The sequence below is a fragment of the Gossypium hirsutum genome, chromosome D11 (genome assembly GCF_007990345.1).
Source record: "Gossypium hirsutum isolate 1008001.06 chromosome D11, Gossypium_hirsutum_v2.1, whole genome shotgun sequence".
Classification (NCBI taxonomy): Eukaryota; Viridiplantae; Streptophyta; class Magnoliopsida; order Malvales; family Malvaceae; genus Gossypium; species Gossypium hirsutum.
The window spans coordinates 61,451,829-61,470,247 of record NC_053447.1 but is presented as its reverse complement, the minus strand read 5'-3'; the positions used below and the strand labels follow the sequence as shown (position 1 = coordinate 61,470,247).

The 18,419-nt window shown below is 34.9% G+C and overlaps 1 protein-coding gene across 4 annotated transcripts; it reads left to right on the top strand.

The window, feature by feature from the left end:
• Positions 1–4,548: 4,548 nt before the first annotated feature.
• Positions 4,549–11,505, top strand: LOC107927308 (ATP-dependent DNA helicase Q-like SIM). Of its 4 annotated transcripts, none has more exons than XM_016858373.2 (16): positions 4,549–4,659; positions 5,054–5,655; positions 5,746–5,965; positions 6,065–6,175; positions 6,522–6,711; positions 6,968–7,277; positions 7,402–7,628; positions 8,084–8,140; positions 8,584–8,664; positions 8,872–8,935; positions 9,118–9,217; positions 9,295–9,378; positions 9,742–9,829; positions 9,982–10,098; positions 10,204–10,296; positions 10,552–11,505. In XM_016858373.2, exons 2-16 carry the CDS (start codon positions 5,064–5,066, stop codon positions 10,864–10,866), a joined length of 2,649 nt encoding a protein of 882 aa, XP_016713862.1. In that variant the 5' UTR covers positions 4,549–4,659; positions 5,054–5,063; the 3' UTR covers positions 10,867–11,505. The 4 variants fall into 4 exon arrangements, with proteins under 4 accessions (XP_016713862.1, XP_040960598.1, XP_016713863.1 ...); XM_041104664.1 differs by having other exon boundaries at positions 9,115–9,217; XM_016858374.2 differs by having other exon boundaries at positions 4,911–5,655.
• The last annotated feature ends 6,914 nt before the right edge of the window (positions 11,506–18,419 follow it).

Below are 18,419 nucleotides of genomic sequence, written 5' to 3'. Positions count from 1 at the left end.
TATGAACTTTGACTTAATGTGCAATGTTATGAATGATTTTTGATTTTGTATGATTTTGTCCATTAAATTTTATCTTGATTCAATTTTCACAAATTATTGATAACATTATCAAATTAGCACTATTTTACATTGATATATTGCATACATAAATGATTATATTAATCCCATATAAAAATAAATGTATGTATTCACTTTTTTAAATGTGCACAGTTGAATTAAAATCAAAGTTTTACATATACATGTGAATCACAATTCAAATTTCGGGTGTATAATTACGTCAAATCAAAGTTCATGTATCAAATTACACATTGGAGCAAAGTTCATTAATAAATTTGATATTTATCCCTAATTTAACATAGGGAGATATAACAGTGGCAGAGCATTCTATATAAGTTAAATTATGCTATTAGTCCTTATACTTTTCGAAATTTGAAATTTTAGTTTTGACCCAAACAATAATAGTTAAACCAGCTTGGTTAAATTCAATTACTAATATTGTATTATGCATACTATTGTAAATTTGGTCAATATGTTCCAATTGGATTAGTCTAACTCCATATACTTCTGAATTTTAAAATTTTAATCTTGACACAAACAATAGTCATTAATGCATTAACTAGATTTTTGGTGAATAACATGTGGAAATAACAAGTAGATATAATATTACATATATGATAATATGTTTGCCTCATTAGATTTTAAAAATAACAAAATTTAACTCAGCTAGATTGAACCCCGATTTAAGTAGAAAGGACTTATTATGCTCATGGAGTCTCCTCAGCCCTAAGCTTCCATGATCCATTGGTTGACAATATTTCTTTCAAGTTTCAATTCACAAGTGCTAGCTTCCTAACACCATTCCAAGATCTCCATACAAGGCTTCAAACAAGCTTATTAATTTCTTTACAAACTCCATTTGGGATCAACGCTTAATATGGCCAATGGAATTTGCCATGCTTGATATGTTTCGTTCTTCTTTAATAGAATGGGAAATCGGTCCCGAATAGTGATGGAATGTAACGCCCAATAATCCACACAAAACCTCCAAGCACTGTCTTTCTTTTTCACTAATAACATTAGTGAAGAACACGGACTAGTGCTAGGATGTACGATTCCGTCATTAAGCATTGTTGCAACTTGTTCAATTTCTTGCTTTTGATAATGCAAGTATCTATAAGGACGGACATTGATTGGTGTGGCGTCAAAAGGCAAATGAATGACATGATCTGTTGATCTAGGTGATGGTAAACTCATAACCTTTGTAAACACACCACAAAATTCATGGAGTAATGGCGAAAACAAAGCAGCATTATTGGAATTGTTTGTGGATGATTCAAAATGCACGGCCAAATTAAAAAATTCAGCCATTGTCTTAATTGCACAACATCACCTAAGAGAATTGAGTTGAGTTTGTTGGGGACTGTCAGCACTAAGTCTTGCCCAACAAATTGTAGCGGGTCCCTGAACAAATTGGAAAGTCAAAGCTGCATAATTTGTTATTACTAGTGTCACGGGCCGCAGTTCAAAGCCCGTGACCATCGCACCAAATGCATCCAATGGAGGTCTATTGCTCAGATGGGGATCATTTGGCTCACGAGAACTGGCCCGATTCAATGAGATACTAAAGAAGCCTGTCAGATTGAAGCCTGGTTGGCCCGATAGCGAAGAGATGGCAACTTAGGCTAATATGGTAACTAATCTTAGAAGATATGATATTATAATCTTAGAGATCTTAGATATGATATGGAATCTTATAAGATATTATTTTATAAGATTACATATCTTATCTAAGATATGGAATCATAGAAGATATGATATTATATTCTTAGAGATTTGATGGTAGGTAAACTTTAATCTCGTCCGTCGATGTAATTGTATCTTGACCGTCGGTTTTGGGGGAGCTCAAGTATAAATAGAGAGCCTCCCCCTCATTTGTACTCACTCCATTCATTGTTTCATTATTCTTTGTGAATAAGAGAATAGAGAGCATTTACTCAAACACTTTGTGTGCGTCCCTTTCTGTTGTTCTTTATAAGCTTCTTTTGGCATAAGTTTGCTTCCGCTGTACGAGTTGGTGCCTTGGAGGAGTTCTTAAGGAATCCTCATTCGAGCAAAGGCTGACTTGGGCGAGTTTGGACGAGCGAATCGCCTAAGGCCGCACGGATCGCGAGACGAAAGGTCCAGCCCCGTGACACTAGCCCCAACTTAGCTAGCCAAACAACTCCCAAAACCATTTCAGGCCCATATAGAGGAAGAACATAAAAATCAGTGGCAAATGTAGCGCCTTGGATTATTAAAGACACATTGTGCACCATACCTTCACTTTGAATATGGTCGCCACTTCCCACCAAAACCGGAAAACTAGTGGATTGATCAATTGTCAAACCTAAGTGATGAGCAACCCGACTTTGAATAAAATTATGAGTACTTTCGCCATCAAGCAATACTTGAACTGAAGGACCCGTAATTGTCCCCGTGAAAACGCAATGTTGTCGACGAAGGGTATCTCGATGGTGCATCATAGGAGATGATTGTTTGGTCGGTTGACAAACCCAGAGTATCAACTTTATCTATTGTAGCTCCAGTAGTCAAATGTTCCCCCGAATCAACCATTTTTGCTAGAATCTGATCGGAAATCGGTGATGACGTAGTAGACGGTGGTGGTTCTTCCGCACTGTTTGGGCAATCATCGTCAAGAAGAAACATTTGAGGACGAGTACACTTATGCCCTTTTCTAAGCATAAAACTTGCTCACGTCTATGTTGGGCTTCACCCTGGGTCAAATAATGACCCGGTCGTTTCGATGGATCTGATATGGTATGAGACTTGGAAAGACCTATCGATGGCTTTGGAAGTAGTCCTGTACCCATTGGTTTATGATCTTCTTGTGGTAGATACTTTTAAGCAGAAGACACTTAGTTTCAACTAATTTAACCAATTGTAAATGAGCTATACGAGTTGCATGGTTCAAGGCAGTGAGTTGAAAATAAAGTACCTCGAAAGCAATCTAATCATAGTAATTTTTGTCAATTTTTATACTACGTATTGTATATTTTACCGAGTTGGTATCACACTCAATTAGAGAAATTATAGAAATACATTTTCATAATTAAAATAAGTTAAACCATTTAAGAGTATTTTAATCTTTTTATTTTAACAAAAATCAATAAAAATATGCATATGGTGAGATTTGAATCTACGCTAATTAGATTAATAAAATTTTAAATTTATTACTCAACCAAAGCTTTATTTTAATGTATTTTATACATTTCTATTTTAATATGCACACTTTATTATCCCCATTAGTTGTATATATTTATACTATTTATTAGAGGTGCTCATGGGCCGGGCGGCCCGGCCCGGCCCGATGGCCCGTCCGAAATATGGGAGGGCTTGGGTAAAAATACAGGCCCGAAATATGGGCTTGGGCAAAAAAACGAGGCCCGTTTAAAAAACGGGCCGGGCCTCAGGCACCACTTTTTTGGCCCGGGCCCGGCCCGGCCTGGCCCGATTTAATAATTATATATATTTTTTAATTTTAAAATATTTTTTACATACTTTTTTAATTTTTTTTTAAATTTTAAAATATTTTTAAAATACTTTTTTAATTTTTTTTAATTTAAAAATATTTTAAAAATACTTTTTTTAATTTTTTTAAAATTTTTAAAATAAAAATGGGCCGGGCCGGGTCGGGCCCGGGCTTATGATTTTTTCCCCTGGCCGGGCCTGGGCAAAATCTTAGGCCCATATTTCGGGCCGGGCCCGGGCCTAGGACCCGAGCCGAAATTTTTTTATGAACCTGGCCCGGCCCATGAGCACCTCTACTATTTATTATTTGTTCAAAAAAAAATCTATACTATTTATTAAGCCTTTGACTGAGTTAGTGTTATTATTCAAGGGTATTTAGTCTTTTTATTTTAACAAAAATTAATTAAATTATCATATTGTAGGATTTGAACCCACACCAGTTAGATTTTTAAAATTTTAAATTTATCACTCAACAAAAGTTTTATTTTAATATATTTTATATATTTTTATTTTAATATACACAATTTATTATCCCATCAAGTGTATATATATATATTAATAATGGTTTTTACTGAGTTGGTGTTACAAGTTAACTTTATACTAACTATAATTGAAGATAAAACCACAATAAATAACTATATAGTGTATTTAATATTGTTGATATGATGTATTTATATATTTAAATTTCGTTTTACTCCTAATTTATTTTAATTATTTTATTTTAATATCATACATATTTTATATATTATTATAATTAATTAATTTTTAATCATATATTTAATTATTTATTATATATTATTTTTAAACATACATTTATATTTTAAATATATGCTTCCCACGCATATGCAAGTTTGATAGGATTTGCAAATCGACGCTAGAAATAGGCCTAAACCAGATTCTATTCAACGACGACGTTTTAGTCTTATAACTTCGTACTTTTTCATTGGAGCCCTAAGATTCAATTTTGGCGCGTTGATTTTGTTGATTTTCTTTATATAATTTAGAAGTATATATCTTTGCGGGCAAATAAAAATTTCAATTCAGCCATTCAATGGAAAAAAAAAAAAAAGGAAAAAGAACGTCTCTTTTTGAAACCCAAAATTTATCGGATCTTAAGCGCCGCTGAGTTAGGTCAGGATTCTGCACTTTTCTGCCTATGATTTTAAATTTTTCATTGAATTCAAATTTTCTTTAACTTTTGAATCCCAAAGCTTTCATGTTTGATTTTGTGTACTGAGATGAAGCTCGCGTAATCATATCGGATGCATTCTCATTTGTTTCCTTTTCAAAAAGTTATAGTGTTTGTCTCTTTGAATCACTTCTGCCTGCTCAGGGGAAAGGCATGGGTTTCTAGTGACATTTCATTTTTGAATGGATTACAGATAATATTAAGTTTATTAGAAACTTTACAAAAGGAAAGAGAAAGGATGCAAACTCAGCTGAGTCAACTAGCTTTTGCTTTATATGTATTTATTTGAAATATGTTTGACCGAAGGATGACTTGTGTTTAATCCTTGGTTGACAGTTCTTATGAAATGGGAGGAAACGATGTGTCGTCTGATCAAGTTATTAAAAAACTTATTGAAATGGGATTTGAGCATTCTAATGCCATAGAAGCTGTAAAAGCTGTAGGACCGTCAGTTGATGATGCGGTTGAGTATGTTTTGAATGGTTGTGGTAGGAATCCTCTCAGTGGAACAACTAGTTTTCAATGTTCTTCAAGAAATGTAAAGAATCTTGGTAAGAGGGTTATGACATCTTCGCAATCTAACGGTGAAATCCGGCAGTCTAGGACATGGGAACATTTTCAACCCACAAGTAAACCTAAGCGAAGCAGAGGTAATGATGTTTCTGATGGGGTCATGTCTGGATCCAAGGTGTTGCCTAGTCCTGTGGAAGAACACAAGGAACCAAATCTGCTTATAGATAATCAGTTTGAAAACGTGGCAGAACCTTCCCAAGTTTGCAGTTCTGAGGAGCTGAATATTGGAACAAATTGGGAGTCGAAGGTTAATGGTTTATTAAGAAAGCATTTTGGTTATTCATCCTTGAAGAGTTTCCAGAAGGAAGCCTTGGCTGCTTTGCTTGCTCATGAAGACTGTCTTGTTCTTGCTGCAACAGGATCTGGTTAATCTTATAATCTTTTGCTTGTCTTGTTTTTACGCTGTTCATTTTGCTATCTCATAACTTGGAGTACTAATTGTTTACCTTCTGCAGGAAAGTCTCTCTGTTTCCAGATTCCGGCATTATTAACAGGAAAGGTTGTAGTTGTGGTTTCTCCTTTGATAAGCTTGATGCACGATCAATGCTTAAAATTATCAGAACATGGGGTCTCTGCTTGTTTTCTTGGATCTGGACAACCAGACAGCAGTGTGGAGCAGAAAGCAATGAGAGGAATGTATAGTATTATATATGTTTGTCCAGAAACAATTCTGAGGTAGGAGCATATAGTGCCTCTTGGTTTTTTCTCAAAGAACATGTTTATTCTCTCTTTTCTTTTTCTTGTTATTGAGAAAGTACAAGTACTTCCGTGCAGACTGATAAAACCTCTTCAGAGGCTAGCAGAAAGTCGTGGAATCACATTGTTTGCAATTGATGAAGCCCATTGTATATCTAAGTGGGGCCATGATTTTCGGCCTGACTATCGGTATGTGTTCCTTATGTATTGGATGCCTGTTTTGGTTTCTTCTTGACTCAATCAGTAATATATTTGGAGATTATGTGACTTAGGGTAAAACATAGGTTTTACTAAGCCATATCTTAAATGCATTTAAAGGACAGCCAAATGACTAATCATGGCTAAAGTAGCTGTGTTTTACACAGAGAGAGATGGTTTTAAGTTTTTGTAACATGTTGATGTTTGATTTTACTTTTCTTCATTACCTTTGTATTTATTTGGCACTATCTCATTTTTAATGCCGCACATCTTTTTATAATTTGTAATTTCATTTTATTATGTCTTTGTAAGTTGTATGTATATTTTCCACTGTCAGGCGATTGTCTGTTTTGCGAGAGAATTTCAGTGCCAGAAATTTAAAATTCTTGAAGTATGACATTCCAATTATGGCATTGACTGCTACTGCAACAGTTCAGGTTCGGCAAGACATTCTTGATTCTTTGTGCATGTCAAAGGAGACAAAGATTGTGGTCACTTCATTCTTCCGTCCAAATTTGCGATTCTCAGTGAGTTTTTACTTGTTTTGGCTGGTTTCAATCATATTTGGTATTTCTTCTTTGGCTTCCTTCTTTCAATTTACACTTCACTTGGAGTGTTTTCTTTTTCATGTATCAACTATCAAGAAAATTAAATGGTCTTGAGTTGTTCTTATTTTGTTTTATTTTTCTTTTTAATCTACATATTGAACTTCTCTTACATATCCCTTATAATGAAATCCTGTGTTTTAGTGGAACCTCAGAATTTGGTTTCTGCTCTCTACAGGTGAAACACAGTAGAAAATCAGTGTCTTCATATGGCACAGATTTCTGTCAACTTATAGATGTTTATGCCAGAAAGAAAAAGGTTGATGGAATGAAACAACCTCTAGTTTCTCATGAATCTCATTGTCCATCTGATTCAGATAAATTTTCTGGAAGTGGGTTTAATGACATTCAAAACAGTGACATCGAAGAAAGTGATGATGAGAGTTCAGAAAAGGAAAATGGTTCAATTCCTTCAAGGGGAAGGCAAATGTCAGTTGAGTATTTAGAAAATGAGGTTGATGTCTTTCAGAGTGCGGAAGATTGGGATGGTATCATCTTCTGATACTTTAATTTGAGCTTCTATGCATGCTATTATTTGCCTTATGCTATAGACATGAAAAGATTCCAGCATCACTGTATTTCTACTATATTTTGATTGCTTTTATTTTTCAGTTGCCTATGGTGAATTTTCTGGACAAGTTCATTGCGAAGAATGGAATTCACATGGGTCAATAGAGAAAATAGATCCACCAAATAAACCAGAAGAAAGACTGAGGCTTCTGCAAGAGCCATTGGAACAAGGACCGACCATCATATATGTTCCCACAAGAAAGGAAACCCTGAGCATTGCGAAGTATCTCTGCAAATTTGGAGTAAAGGCTGCCGCTTATAATGCAGCGGTAACTATTTAAGGAAAATTTACTCTGGCTCTACATTGATGCATATGATCTCCTTTCAATTATTAAGCACCTATTCTTTGATCTTTTGAGCTGTGGTTTGATGATGTCTTTTGTTCGTCTGCATTCTTAGCAAATCACACATTGTTTTCTTGCAATCGTTAAGCTCTAATTGTTTATGCACTTTTGAACAGTGGTTGCCAGCTTGGTACTTGTTAGTCTGTCAATGCTTCTCTATTATAAATACTGTTTTTTCTTTCTTTTTATTCTCACTGTTCTTGCCAAGGAACCGTCCTGATGTTCATTCCATTAGACCTCCATCCTGGCATATTGTTCTGGTTATTTGTCTAGTGTTCTCAATGGTAAAAGCTTGCATGCTAGGTTCTACATGCTGATGATAAAGAGTTTTTATGTGCCTGATAAGCAGCTATTTATGAATTCCCCCCTTTTCTTCTCAGTTGCCAAAATCACATTTAAGGCAGGTTCACAAGGAATTTCATGAAGACTCCCTGCAGGTATGATTTGTCATGATTCACCTAGTTGATGAATTGGTTCTGTAAAAGTCTGTATTTTTATAGTATTCTGTATGTAAAGTCTTTCAGAAATTACTTTGTTTTTTCCCCCAAGGTTAGATTTCTTTAAAAAATTCAGTCGGTTACTTTTCTGGTTCTGAAAAGCCAGAACCATTTATTGCCTTTAGATCATAGCCTAGATATAATTGATTATCCAATGATTAGCTTCCTTCTCTCCATATAGACTCCTACTTACATGGATAATGCTGAATCTGCTTTTGTTTGCTTTGCAATCTTCTTCTGTTTGCTCTGCAATCTTCTTCTCTGTTTAGACCCTAAGTATCCTTTTTCATTTTTTTTTTGTTTATGGGATCAAATGATATTGTATAGATGAACTACTGTTTATGATCTAATCCTGCCATCTAACAAGAGAGTTATTTATGCAGGTTGTTGTTGCCACAATGGCTTTTGGAATGGGGATTGACAAATTAAATGTCCGAAGAATCATACATTATGGTTGGCCACAGGTCTGGCTTATGTGTATTTGTGCAGTTTTTGACTTGCATCATTAGGTGATAGATCTTGCTGTGTGGGCACATTACCGGTTCTGTTTTTTTTTTCCCCTTGCAACTTGTATGCCTATTAATTTTTCAGGTTTAAGTCTCATAATTGGCAGGATATAGTTATCTGTTTCTTGGTCACTTGAGCTTCTTAAAGCTTGATCCGTATTGCAGAGTTTGGAAGCATATTATCAAGAAGCTGGTCGAGCCGGAAGGGATGGAAAATTAGCAGATTGCAGTAAGCCTATTTGCTATTTTAGAATATAACTCATGGTCATTGTTAAAGCTAAAACAGGCCTACTGTATTTTCTAATTGAGAAATAATACATTTATCTGAAGTTTGCATTTGATCAGCTGTTTTACACTTTATTTTGGATGCATTTATAATGTGAACTTGACCTATCCTCTTTCTGCTAGCAGTTTTATATGTGAACTTATCAAGAATGCCAACACTTCTGCCTAGTAAAAGAAGCGAAGATCAGGCAAAACGAGCTTATAAAATGTTATCAGATTTCTTCAGGTTTACGTGGAAAACATGTTATTGTTTTGCTCCCTCTCTTCCTCGATGTTCTATCACAACTTCTTATTCACTTGCAGATATGGAATGAATACTTCTTGCTGTCGAGCCAAAATCCTTGTTGAGTACTTTGGGGAGGATTTCGGTGATAAGAAGTGCCTCTTGTATGTAGCTTACTTTAAGGTTTTGTATGGTAGTATATGTAATGTTATTTTGGGAATTTTGTATTATAATTCTTGTAGTATGAATACTTACTATATGTTTGAAAGGAAAATCAATCAATCTAGGCAGACCTATAAAACATAAGCTTATAAATATGTGTGTAATCCTTTAAGTTTGATCAAGGAGAACCGTCTTTTGTGCCAAATGATAAGGTTGTTTAATCAAATGATGTTTTTGAGTCTCTTTCTATAATCTTGCTTTTCTACCCTTGAGAAGAATAAGATCTCATTGAGATTTAGGAATTTATTTGTTCTTTTCTTTCCCCCCTTTATTCCAACTCATTAAGTGGAATTCTTTTTACTCAGGTGCGACATTTGTGTTGATGGACCTCCTAAGATGCTGGATTTGAAAGAGGAGGCAAACATTTTGATGCAAATGATTGCTGCTCGTTACGTAAGCGTGATTGTTTTCATTTTTATTTAATGTTTTACATTTTATTAAATTCTTGGAAGACCTCATGAAACAAATGAACAAATTATACACTTTAGGGTGAAACATATTTATGTTCTGAAATCTTCTGTTCATGATCTCGTATTGAATTGCAGGCAGAGAGCGGTTTCATGGACTACTCATATGATGATTCTCTGTGTAGTGATACTGAACGGCGAAAATTCCTAGTGAAGCCAAACCTTAGAGTTTTTGTTAATAAAATAAGGGAGCAGGTGATTGATCTCTCTTTCATGAATCTAACTGGTTTAACATATGTATACATGCTACTGGAGTTCTCGAATGCTATTTGATGATGATCGTATGATGGCCATATGCAGTCTCAAAAATTCATAACCGCTGATCTGCTATGGTGGAAAGGTCTTGCTCGAATCATGGAAGCTAAAGGATATATCAGAGAGGGGGATGATAAGGTATGCACTTAACAACCAGCTTCTCCGATTTTAGTCCATGAATGAAAAATATTAAAGCATTCTTAAGGTTTTATCCCTTCAAAATACTAGGACAACTTAGCCACTTTAGCTTCTCCGATTTTAGTCCATGAACAAGAAGTATTAAAACATGCATTTCAAATACATGATGTGACCCGTACATTCAACTGGACTTTTAGATATGAATATTTCGCCTGACCACTCCGGTTTATTGTTTTACTTCACTGTCTTGTGCAGATCCATGTTCAGATAAAATTTCCGGAACCAACAAAAAGGGGACTGGAATTTCTTCAGTCTGAGAGTGATGAAGGTTTCCATGTTTACCCAGAAGCAGATATGCTTTACTTAATGAGAAAACCGAGAGCTTATTCCAGTTTCTCCGATTGGGGAAAGGGCTGGGCTAATCCTGAGATCCGTCGTCAGCGTTTAGACAAAATTCGGTCTTCAAACAGGAAACCACGAAAGCCAAGAATAAGGAAATCAAGAAAACATTTCTCGGATACTAGTACTTCTCGGGGTAGAATATCTGCAAAAATCTCGCAAAAGAAGTGAGCTAGCATATTTATTCCTTTCATTTTCCCAGTATAGGATGGTTAAAGTTTAGAGATTTAATCCATTTCATGAAGCAAACCATGGAGGAAGAGTAACACAAAAGCAACCAAGAACTTGTTAATGGAAAGAAGCAAGGAATCTCCACCCTTTACATAAACAGGACTTTCATTTCCCATTCTCCAAATAAACAGAAGCTTATTGATGGACTATGTTCGGATAATTTTCGCGGTTATCGGTTTTTCCACTTCGTTCATTTTCGTCCTACCAAGTTTGAAGAAATGGCACAGGCAGCAAGTTTCGATAGAGAAGCTAAGGATCATTAGCCAGGCATTGGAACATGCTGAAGAAAGAGTTGTGAGGTTTCAAGAAAGGCATGATCGTATACTTGGCCAAATATGTTCGTATTACATGGTTAATCAAGACCTTGAGGACGCCTTGGCCGGTGCTCGAACTGCCATGAACGAGGCTTTGGAGTTCGCTGTTGGGCTGAGGAAGATGCAATTGCAGATTTTGAGGTCCTTAACTGAAGTTGATGCTTTTCATGTTGGATAGATGACAATTGAGAGCTACTAATTAAGAGAATTAAAGTAATTTTCGTTTTACCTTTTTCAATTCTCTATAAAATTTTAAGTTGTTTTATATAGTAATATTTTTATCTGGTATATTGAAACTAATTAAAAATTATTGGTTAACATATTTACCATAATAATATTACCACGTAATATATATTAATTAGTCTTAAAAAATGTCTTAGGTTGACTGAACTTTTTTGGGTTTTTTACATGAATAATGTAAAATAAATTAATATGTACAAAATAAGATAACAGAAATAATATTTACGAGAATAGATAAAATACACAGTAAGATATAGGTACCGCCTGAACAATTTCTAATAAAAAAATTATTTTTTTGGGTGTAGTCGAATCAATTGACGATATTTTTATTTTGTATGATAAATACGAGTTTTAATACACGGGAAAAAAATAAAAAATATTTTTTTATTTGGTACTGTTGGATGTGTCAAGCAACATCTAAAGACATTTTAAAAAAGAATTTTTTAACTGAAAATAAAATCTCATGTTTTAATTTTTTTTTCTTGTATTAAAAACATGAACTCGTGACCGAATGGTCCCTTTTATTAAGCTAATGCCATCTGACAGTTAGCTGCATTAGTTTAAAAAATTTTAATTGAAAAAAAACTTCTGTTTTAATTTTTTTTCAATATTAAAAATACGAATTTATGACCGAATGATTACTTCCGTGTCAGCCGTCAGGGCCGCCTGAGAGCTTGGCTTCACCATGGACAAATCACATCTACATCAGAACATTAAAAAGGAGAATAAAACCAGCAAGAGAAGGGAGAAAATCACTCATACTTATCCAAAAATCAAAGGTTAACTCCTATCAGAAAAACAGCAAAGAACAAAGAAGAAAAATGTGTGGTTGCTGTGCGAACATCAAGAGATGAGGCTAATCAGACCTGCCAATCCACCAACGGTCATCTTCAACCTCTGTTGCTATCGATCCAGATACTTTCTCTACCAAAAAATGATCTTTTCCCAGGCTAAGCCCATCTTTTGCTAATTTATTAACTGCTTTGTTACACTTCCTAATTGCATGAAAATTACAATGTATAAATTGTTGAGCAAGGGATCTACCATCGGAAGTGCATACTTGATCTGACTTCAGTCCGCTGTTTGAATTTGTTGATCATCCTACGAGAATCTCCTTCCACAGTGATGCACCATAGCCCCAAAACTTTCAATTTTTTCTTTAGCTTTTTGAATCCTATTAAAAAAAGAATATTTCTGTGTTTGGCCCCTAAAATTTTCATAAACTTTTCCTCAACTTTTAGCGTCCTATTAAAAAAAAGGGAGAATATTTTTGTGTTTGCCCCCCCAATTTTTTAAATTTATTTAAATAACATACATTTTTAAAAAGTAATTTTATTTGACCCCCGAAACAATTTTTGTTAAAACCTTATTAATTATTATTAGTTTAATTTTGTCAATTTATTTTTCGATCAATGAAATATATATATTTACATTATTATTAAATCAATGCTTTTTTTTAAAAGCCATTAATGTGACTTTTTTACCTATTTAATATAAAAAAATAAAAATATCTAAAATATGATACCACCTAAATTATTTATGCAAATGGTATGCCCAAGGTGATGGAGAGGCGGCACCACCACCCTTTTTTAACATGTGTCAGTTGTCTTGTCTATTATAAAAAATTATTGAAGGAGGGTAACTGGTAGGCGACACCAAAATAGGTTATTTGTACATATTAAATATGGGTTTAGGGTCATATAGGTGGTGTACGGTTTTGGGCTACGTTTGGTTATGCTCATCACATAGGCGACACCACTGGTGCCTATCTTATATAGGGGTGAACAAAACTCGATTCAACTCGAAAAAATTGAAAAAAATTTCAAATTTCAAGGTTAAACGAATCGAGTTATTTGAGTCCACTTGAATTTTTTTTTTAATTTCGAGTTCGAATCAAGTTTGGTTTTTAAATTCAAATAACTCGAATAATCAAATAAACAGAATATCAAACTATAATAATTTATATTATTACCCCAAACTCCTAAACCTCTTCACTTTCTTTCCAAAACTTTTATTCCTTCATACTTTCCCCCATAACTTTTGCTCGCCTCCCATCTCACCTCCCTTCTACCCTAAATACAAAAATGGGACGCCATAACAATATTATAAATTAATTATTGAAATGTGTTATCCTGAACAAATTGTTAGGATATCCCATTTTTGTATTTTAATATTGCTTCTCCTATTATTGAGATAAAAAAGCCCAAATAGAAATTATTTACCTACTAAAATGTGTTTTTTGCAACAAACTAATTGAACTCAATTTTTTTAAGTTGCAGATATTAAAATAGGTTCTTTGATTAATAATGATAATCACATATCAAGAATGGTTAATGTGAGGGTAATAAAATTGTTATTTGTTATCTTATAAAAAGTTTCATGTCATTTATGTAAATAACAAGGTTATATTAACTATTTTGGTAATTTAATATTGTCAGAGCTCGTACTACGCTTTGAGGGGTCATGTGAATAATGTAGACTATCTATCGGATGATCGCCTTATGCCATACTTGAAGTCAGCCGGATTCGGATCAACAACATTGATACGGATGTTTGATTTGCGATACTTCTTAATATCCACTTTAGTCTAGCGATGACGACTTGAGAGTTGCACATTTCATTTGTCATGTGGAGAGTGTACCATTACTTTAGAGGATGTTGCACTGCAACTTAGGCTACCAATCGACTAGAGTGCGGTTACGGACGTAAGTACGATCTCTGAACTCGTCGCCCTTTGCTATAACTTATTGGGAGTCTCATTCGGTGACGTTAAGTTGAAATTTATGGGTTTGAGATTTTCATGGCTGAAAGCCAATTTTGAGCATTTACCGAGTACTTCCACCAAGCGAGAGGTGATGTGCGCCACTCGAACATACATTATGCACATTATTGTAGGTGTACCCATACCGGACACAAACAACAACAATGTCTACTTGCTGTACTAGCCACTGTTAACTAACTTGCAAAACGTTCGTTCGTATATTTGGGGTTGGGTAGTACTAGCTATATTGTATCGCAAGCTTTATTGGACGACAAAGCCTTGTGCTGTGGACATAGGCGGCTGCCTCATATTGTTGCAGTATTGGGCCCTTTACCGGATGCTTTTCCTGGTATCAGTTTGTCACCAAGAATACGTGTCGAAACCATTTTTTTGTAAAAAATTTGACTTTAATTTTGAAAACAAAAACGAATATGGGAGTTGCCACCCATCTTTTTTTAGTGAGATGTGATCGGGTCACCTCGTAAAGCGGTTGTTTCTAATAAACGGTTTGGATTTATTAAAACAACGTTTTTGGTCTGCTAAATTCAGAAAAACAGGTTCGGAAGTCGGTTACGTACGAGGAAGGATTAGCACCCTCGTAATGCCCAAAACTGGTACCTAGTTGATTAATTAACGTCTTAGTGTCAAGAATGGAAAATTTGAAGAGCTTTTAAAAATACGATCCTTTGTTAAAATATTGCTTAATTGAAAATTGAGACTGTCATGTTTCACGTTAATCGAGAAAAAGAATTATGTCCCGTAGGTTAGGAGACATTACCCATCTAAAAATGAAGCCAGCTTGTTAGCACATATTCCAAAAAAATTAACAAATATTTGTGGTTTAAGTTTACAAATTTATTTTACCTATTTACAAGTGGCCACATATGTGGTTGGTGATCCACTGATGCTAGAAATGACATCTTGTACAGAGCCCAAGACTGCAGCAAGATCAAACAATCGAATATATCTTGTGTTTCGTGTCTTGTTGCCCGATAAAGCTCTCGATACAACATCGTCAATATTACCGAGCCCTAATTGTAAGAACGAGTCTGGTACAAATTGGCAATAGAGGCAAGTACATAATATGGACCTTATTATTATTTACGTACGGCATAAGTACCCCTATCAGCTTCAATATATATGCTTGAGCAGCGCACGTTAGCTTGAACTCAGTGGCACTGCTCGATAAGTGTTGGAAATTTTCATTCAACCAAGAAAATTTCAAATTGGTGAATCTGACTTCCCCGTTACCTGGGGAGTCTCCAAGTAACTGGTAGCATAGGGCCAAAGGTTCGAATACTTTTCTTTAACCCATGACCACGTCACTATTAGCTGGGAGCACAAGTTGCATCGAGACATCTTCTAAGGTGATGGTACACTCTCCACATAGCAAATGAAAAGTGTGAGTATTTGGGCGCCGCTGCTCAACCGAGGCGGATATTAAGTTTTCCCTCAAGTCAAACATCCGGACCAATACACTTGATCCAAATTCGCCAACCTCCAAGTATGCATAATCTGTTCGTTCGGACAGTACCTTGGAAAATGGACTCGTGATCTCAGTACCCGATATTCATCCTGTCCATATCATATAACCGATTTTTGTTAAATTAGCTGAGTAAATATAAATTATGCTGCAACTCTATAATTATACATATAATCTTCAATAATAAATATGACAAAATTTTACTATCTCGTTTATCATCAAAGTAGTGTGATCGACAGCTCGGAGTAGAGAACTCATACTGATGTCTGCAAAAAAAATTTCAAAATTAATAGACACTTAAAAAATTAAATATAGTTAAATATTATATTATCATAACTACTTTAATATAACATACACAAATTACAATAAAAAAAATTAACATACTTTAAACCTATTAACTTAATATGAAACCAACACAACAAACTCAACACTTCAGATATTTGCCAAAAATAATCTGTTCAAAATTTGTTTTTGACCTTTAATTTTGGGTAACATGTATGCTAGGTGAGGGACCAACTAAAAAAATGGGGGGCAATTTATAAGGGGAAGGTCATGAGAGGGGAAGTAAAGAAAAAAAAAGGAGGATGGAAGGAAGGAAAAAAAAAGCTAATGCGTGCATGAAAAAGCATACGATCACGGTTTTTCTCACACGTGCCAACTTTTTTTCTTTTTTTTTCCCCTCTTACGACTTTCCCCCTATAAATTGCCCTCCATTCTTTTAGTTGGTCCCCCACCCAGCACACATGCTACCCTAGAATTAGAGGTCAAAAACAAATTTTGAACGGTTTTTATTTAATAAATATCTGAAGTGTTGAGTTTGTTGAGTTGGTTTTATCTTAAGTTAATAGGTTTAAGTTTTGTTAATTTTTTTATTGTAATTTGTGTATGTTATATTAAAGTAATTATTATAATATAATGTTTAACTGTATTTAGTTTTTTAAGTATTTGTTAATTTTTTTAAAAAATTATTTAAATATCAGTATGAGTTATGTACTCGAAGCTATTGGTCACACTACTTTGATGATAAACTGTAACACCCCAAACCCGGGCTGGATGTTATGACTGAATCTGGCCATGTCACATGGAAGTGCGTTTGAAAATCGTATCATTGCTAAAACCATTTTCCGTTTAGAACTTATAATTATCTTTCATTAATTCTCGAATCGTGACTCATTTCTAAAACGCTATGCTTTGTAGAAGCTTTTTTTAAAAATAATTTACGTGTACGTGATATTTTGATAAAACATTCACCTCTTTTGAAAACCCAAGTTTTACATACTTTTAGCAGATATAAACAGAAAATAGTATAAAATCTAAATTTTAGGTAAAAATTCAGAGGCCATTATTACAGAAAAATACCCAAAAATAAAACTTAAAATCGTAAATAAGTATCAAATAGCAAAAAGGAGTCGTGTGGCCACTGCTGAATCTTCTGCCACACCGATCCGCCTATGTCTAGGGATTACCTGTACAGATTAAACAGAAGGGGTGAGTTTACGTAAACTCAGTGTGTAATCCCCATGCAAACAAACAGACAATAAAAGATAATCTCAGTTTGTGCCTAAGCCATTTTCAGTATCAGTATCAATAAGCATTAGGGCCTTAGCCCATCAGAGTATAGTAACAATGATAGTTATGCAGTTATAAAATCCTACCCAACCAGCCTCTACACTCCATCTCCGTCCAACTCTACACTCCATGTGGGGATATAATCAACCCACCTATCCCTACACTCCAAATAGTACCGAGTGCGGCACTAGACAGTAGTTGCAGCTGTGCTGCTAGTGAGTTAGGCTTGAAGCCTTTCAATACACTTCCTCCAGCCAATATTAGTCCACAACCCAATGCAATGCATCATACAGACATTTCATGGTATCATGTATAAACAGTACAGTGTATATAGTATGCTCAACATACAGATATACATATCTATCTCATATAGACATATAACAGTCTTTCAATCATTTTAGTCAATTGGGGGTCTAGGTAAACTTACCGACCCTTTAGTAGGCTCATAGTCGACTTGGGCGACCCGTGCAACCTTAGCAGTCAAATAGTGAAAATAGGCCCACGACTTATGTTTAGGGGTGTTCATTCGGTTAACCGACCCGAAATTGCTATAACCGAATTAACCGACCTTCTAAAATTTTTAACCGTTAACCGAACTGAATTTTTTTTGGTTAATAAGGTCGGTTAACCGAATTAACCGAAAATTATGTGTTTTTTTATTTTTGGTTAAAAATTACCCGAATTATCCGATTAACCGAATTAACCGAATTACCCGAAAATTACCCGAATTACCCGAAAATTACCCAAAAAGTTCGGTGTTGAGCTTGAGAAAAAATTGGGCCGGGTTTAATTTGACCTATTTTAGGCCCTACCCTGCAAAATTTAGTTTACCCGATTTTTTTCGGTTAACTGACCGATTTCGAACCGATTTAACCGTTAACCGAAAAAATTAAAAAAAATTAACCGACCCCCGACCGAATTTTTTCGATTAACTGACCAATTAACCGAACTCGGTCGGTTAACTGAAAAAAATCGGGTTAACCGGATTATGCACAGCCCTACTCATGTTGCATGCCCTTGTGGGCCCACACGTAGGTGTGATCCACATAGCCCAAAATGGCCTTGGCCGTGTGGTCTAGCCCAATATTTCCACACGTCTGTGTGGTTTACCCATGTGAGGCCTATG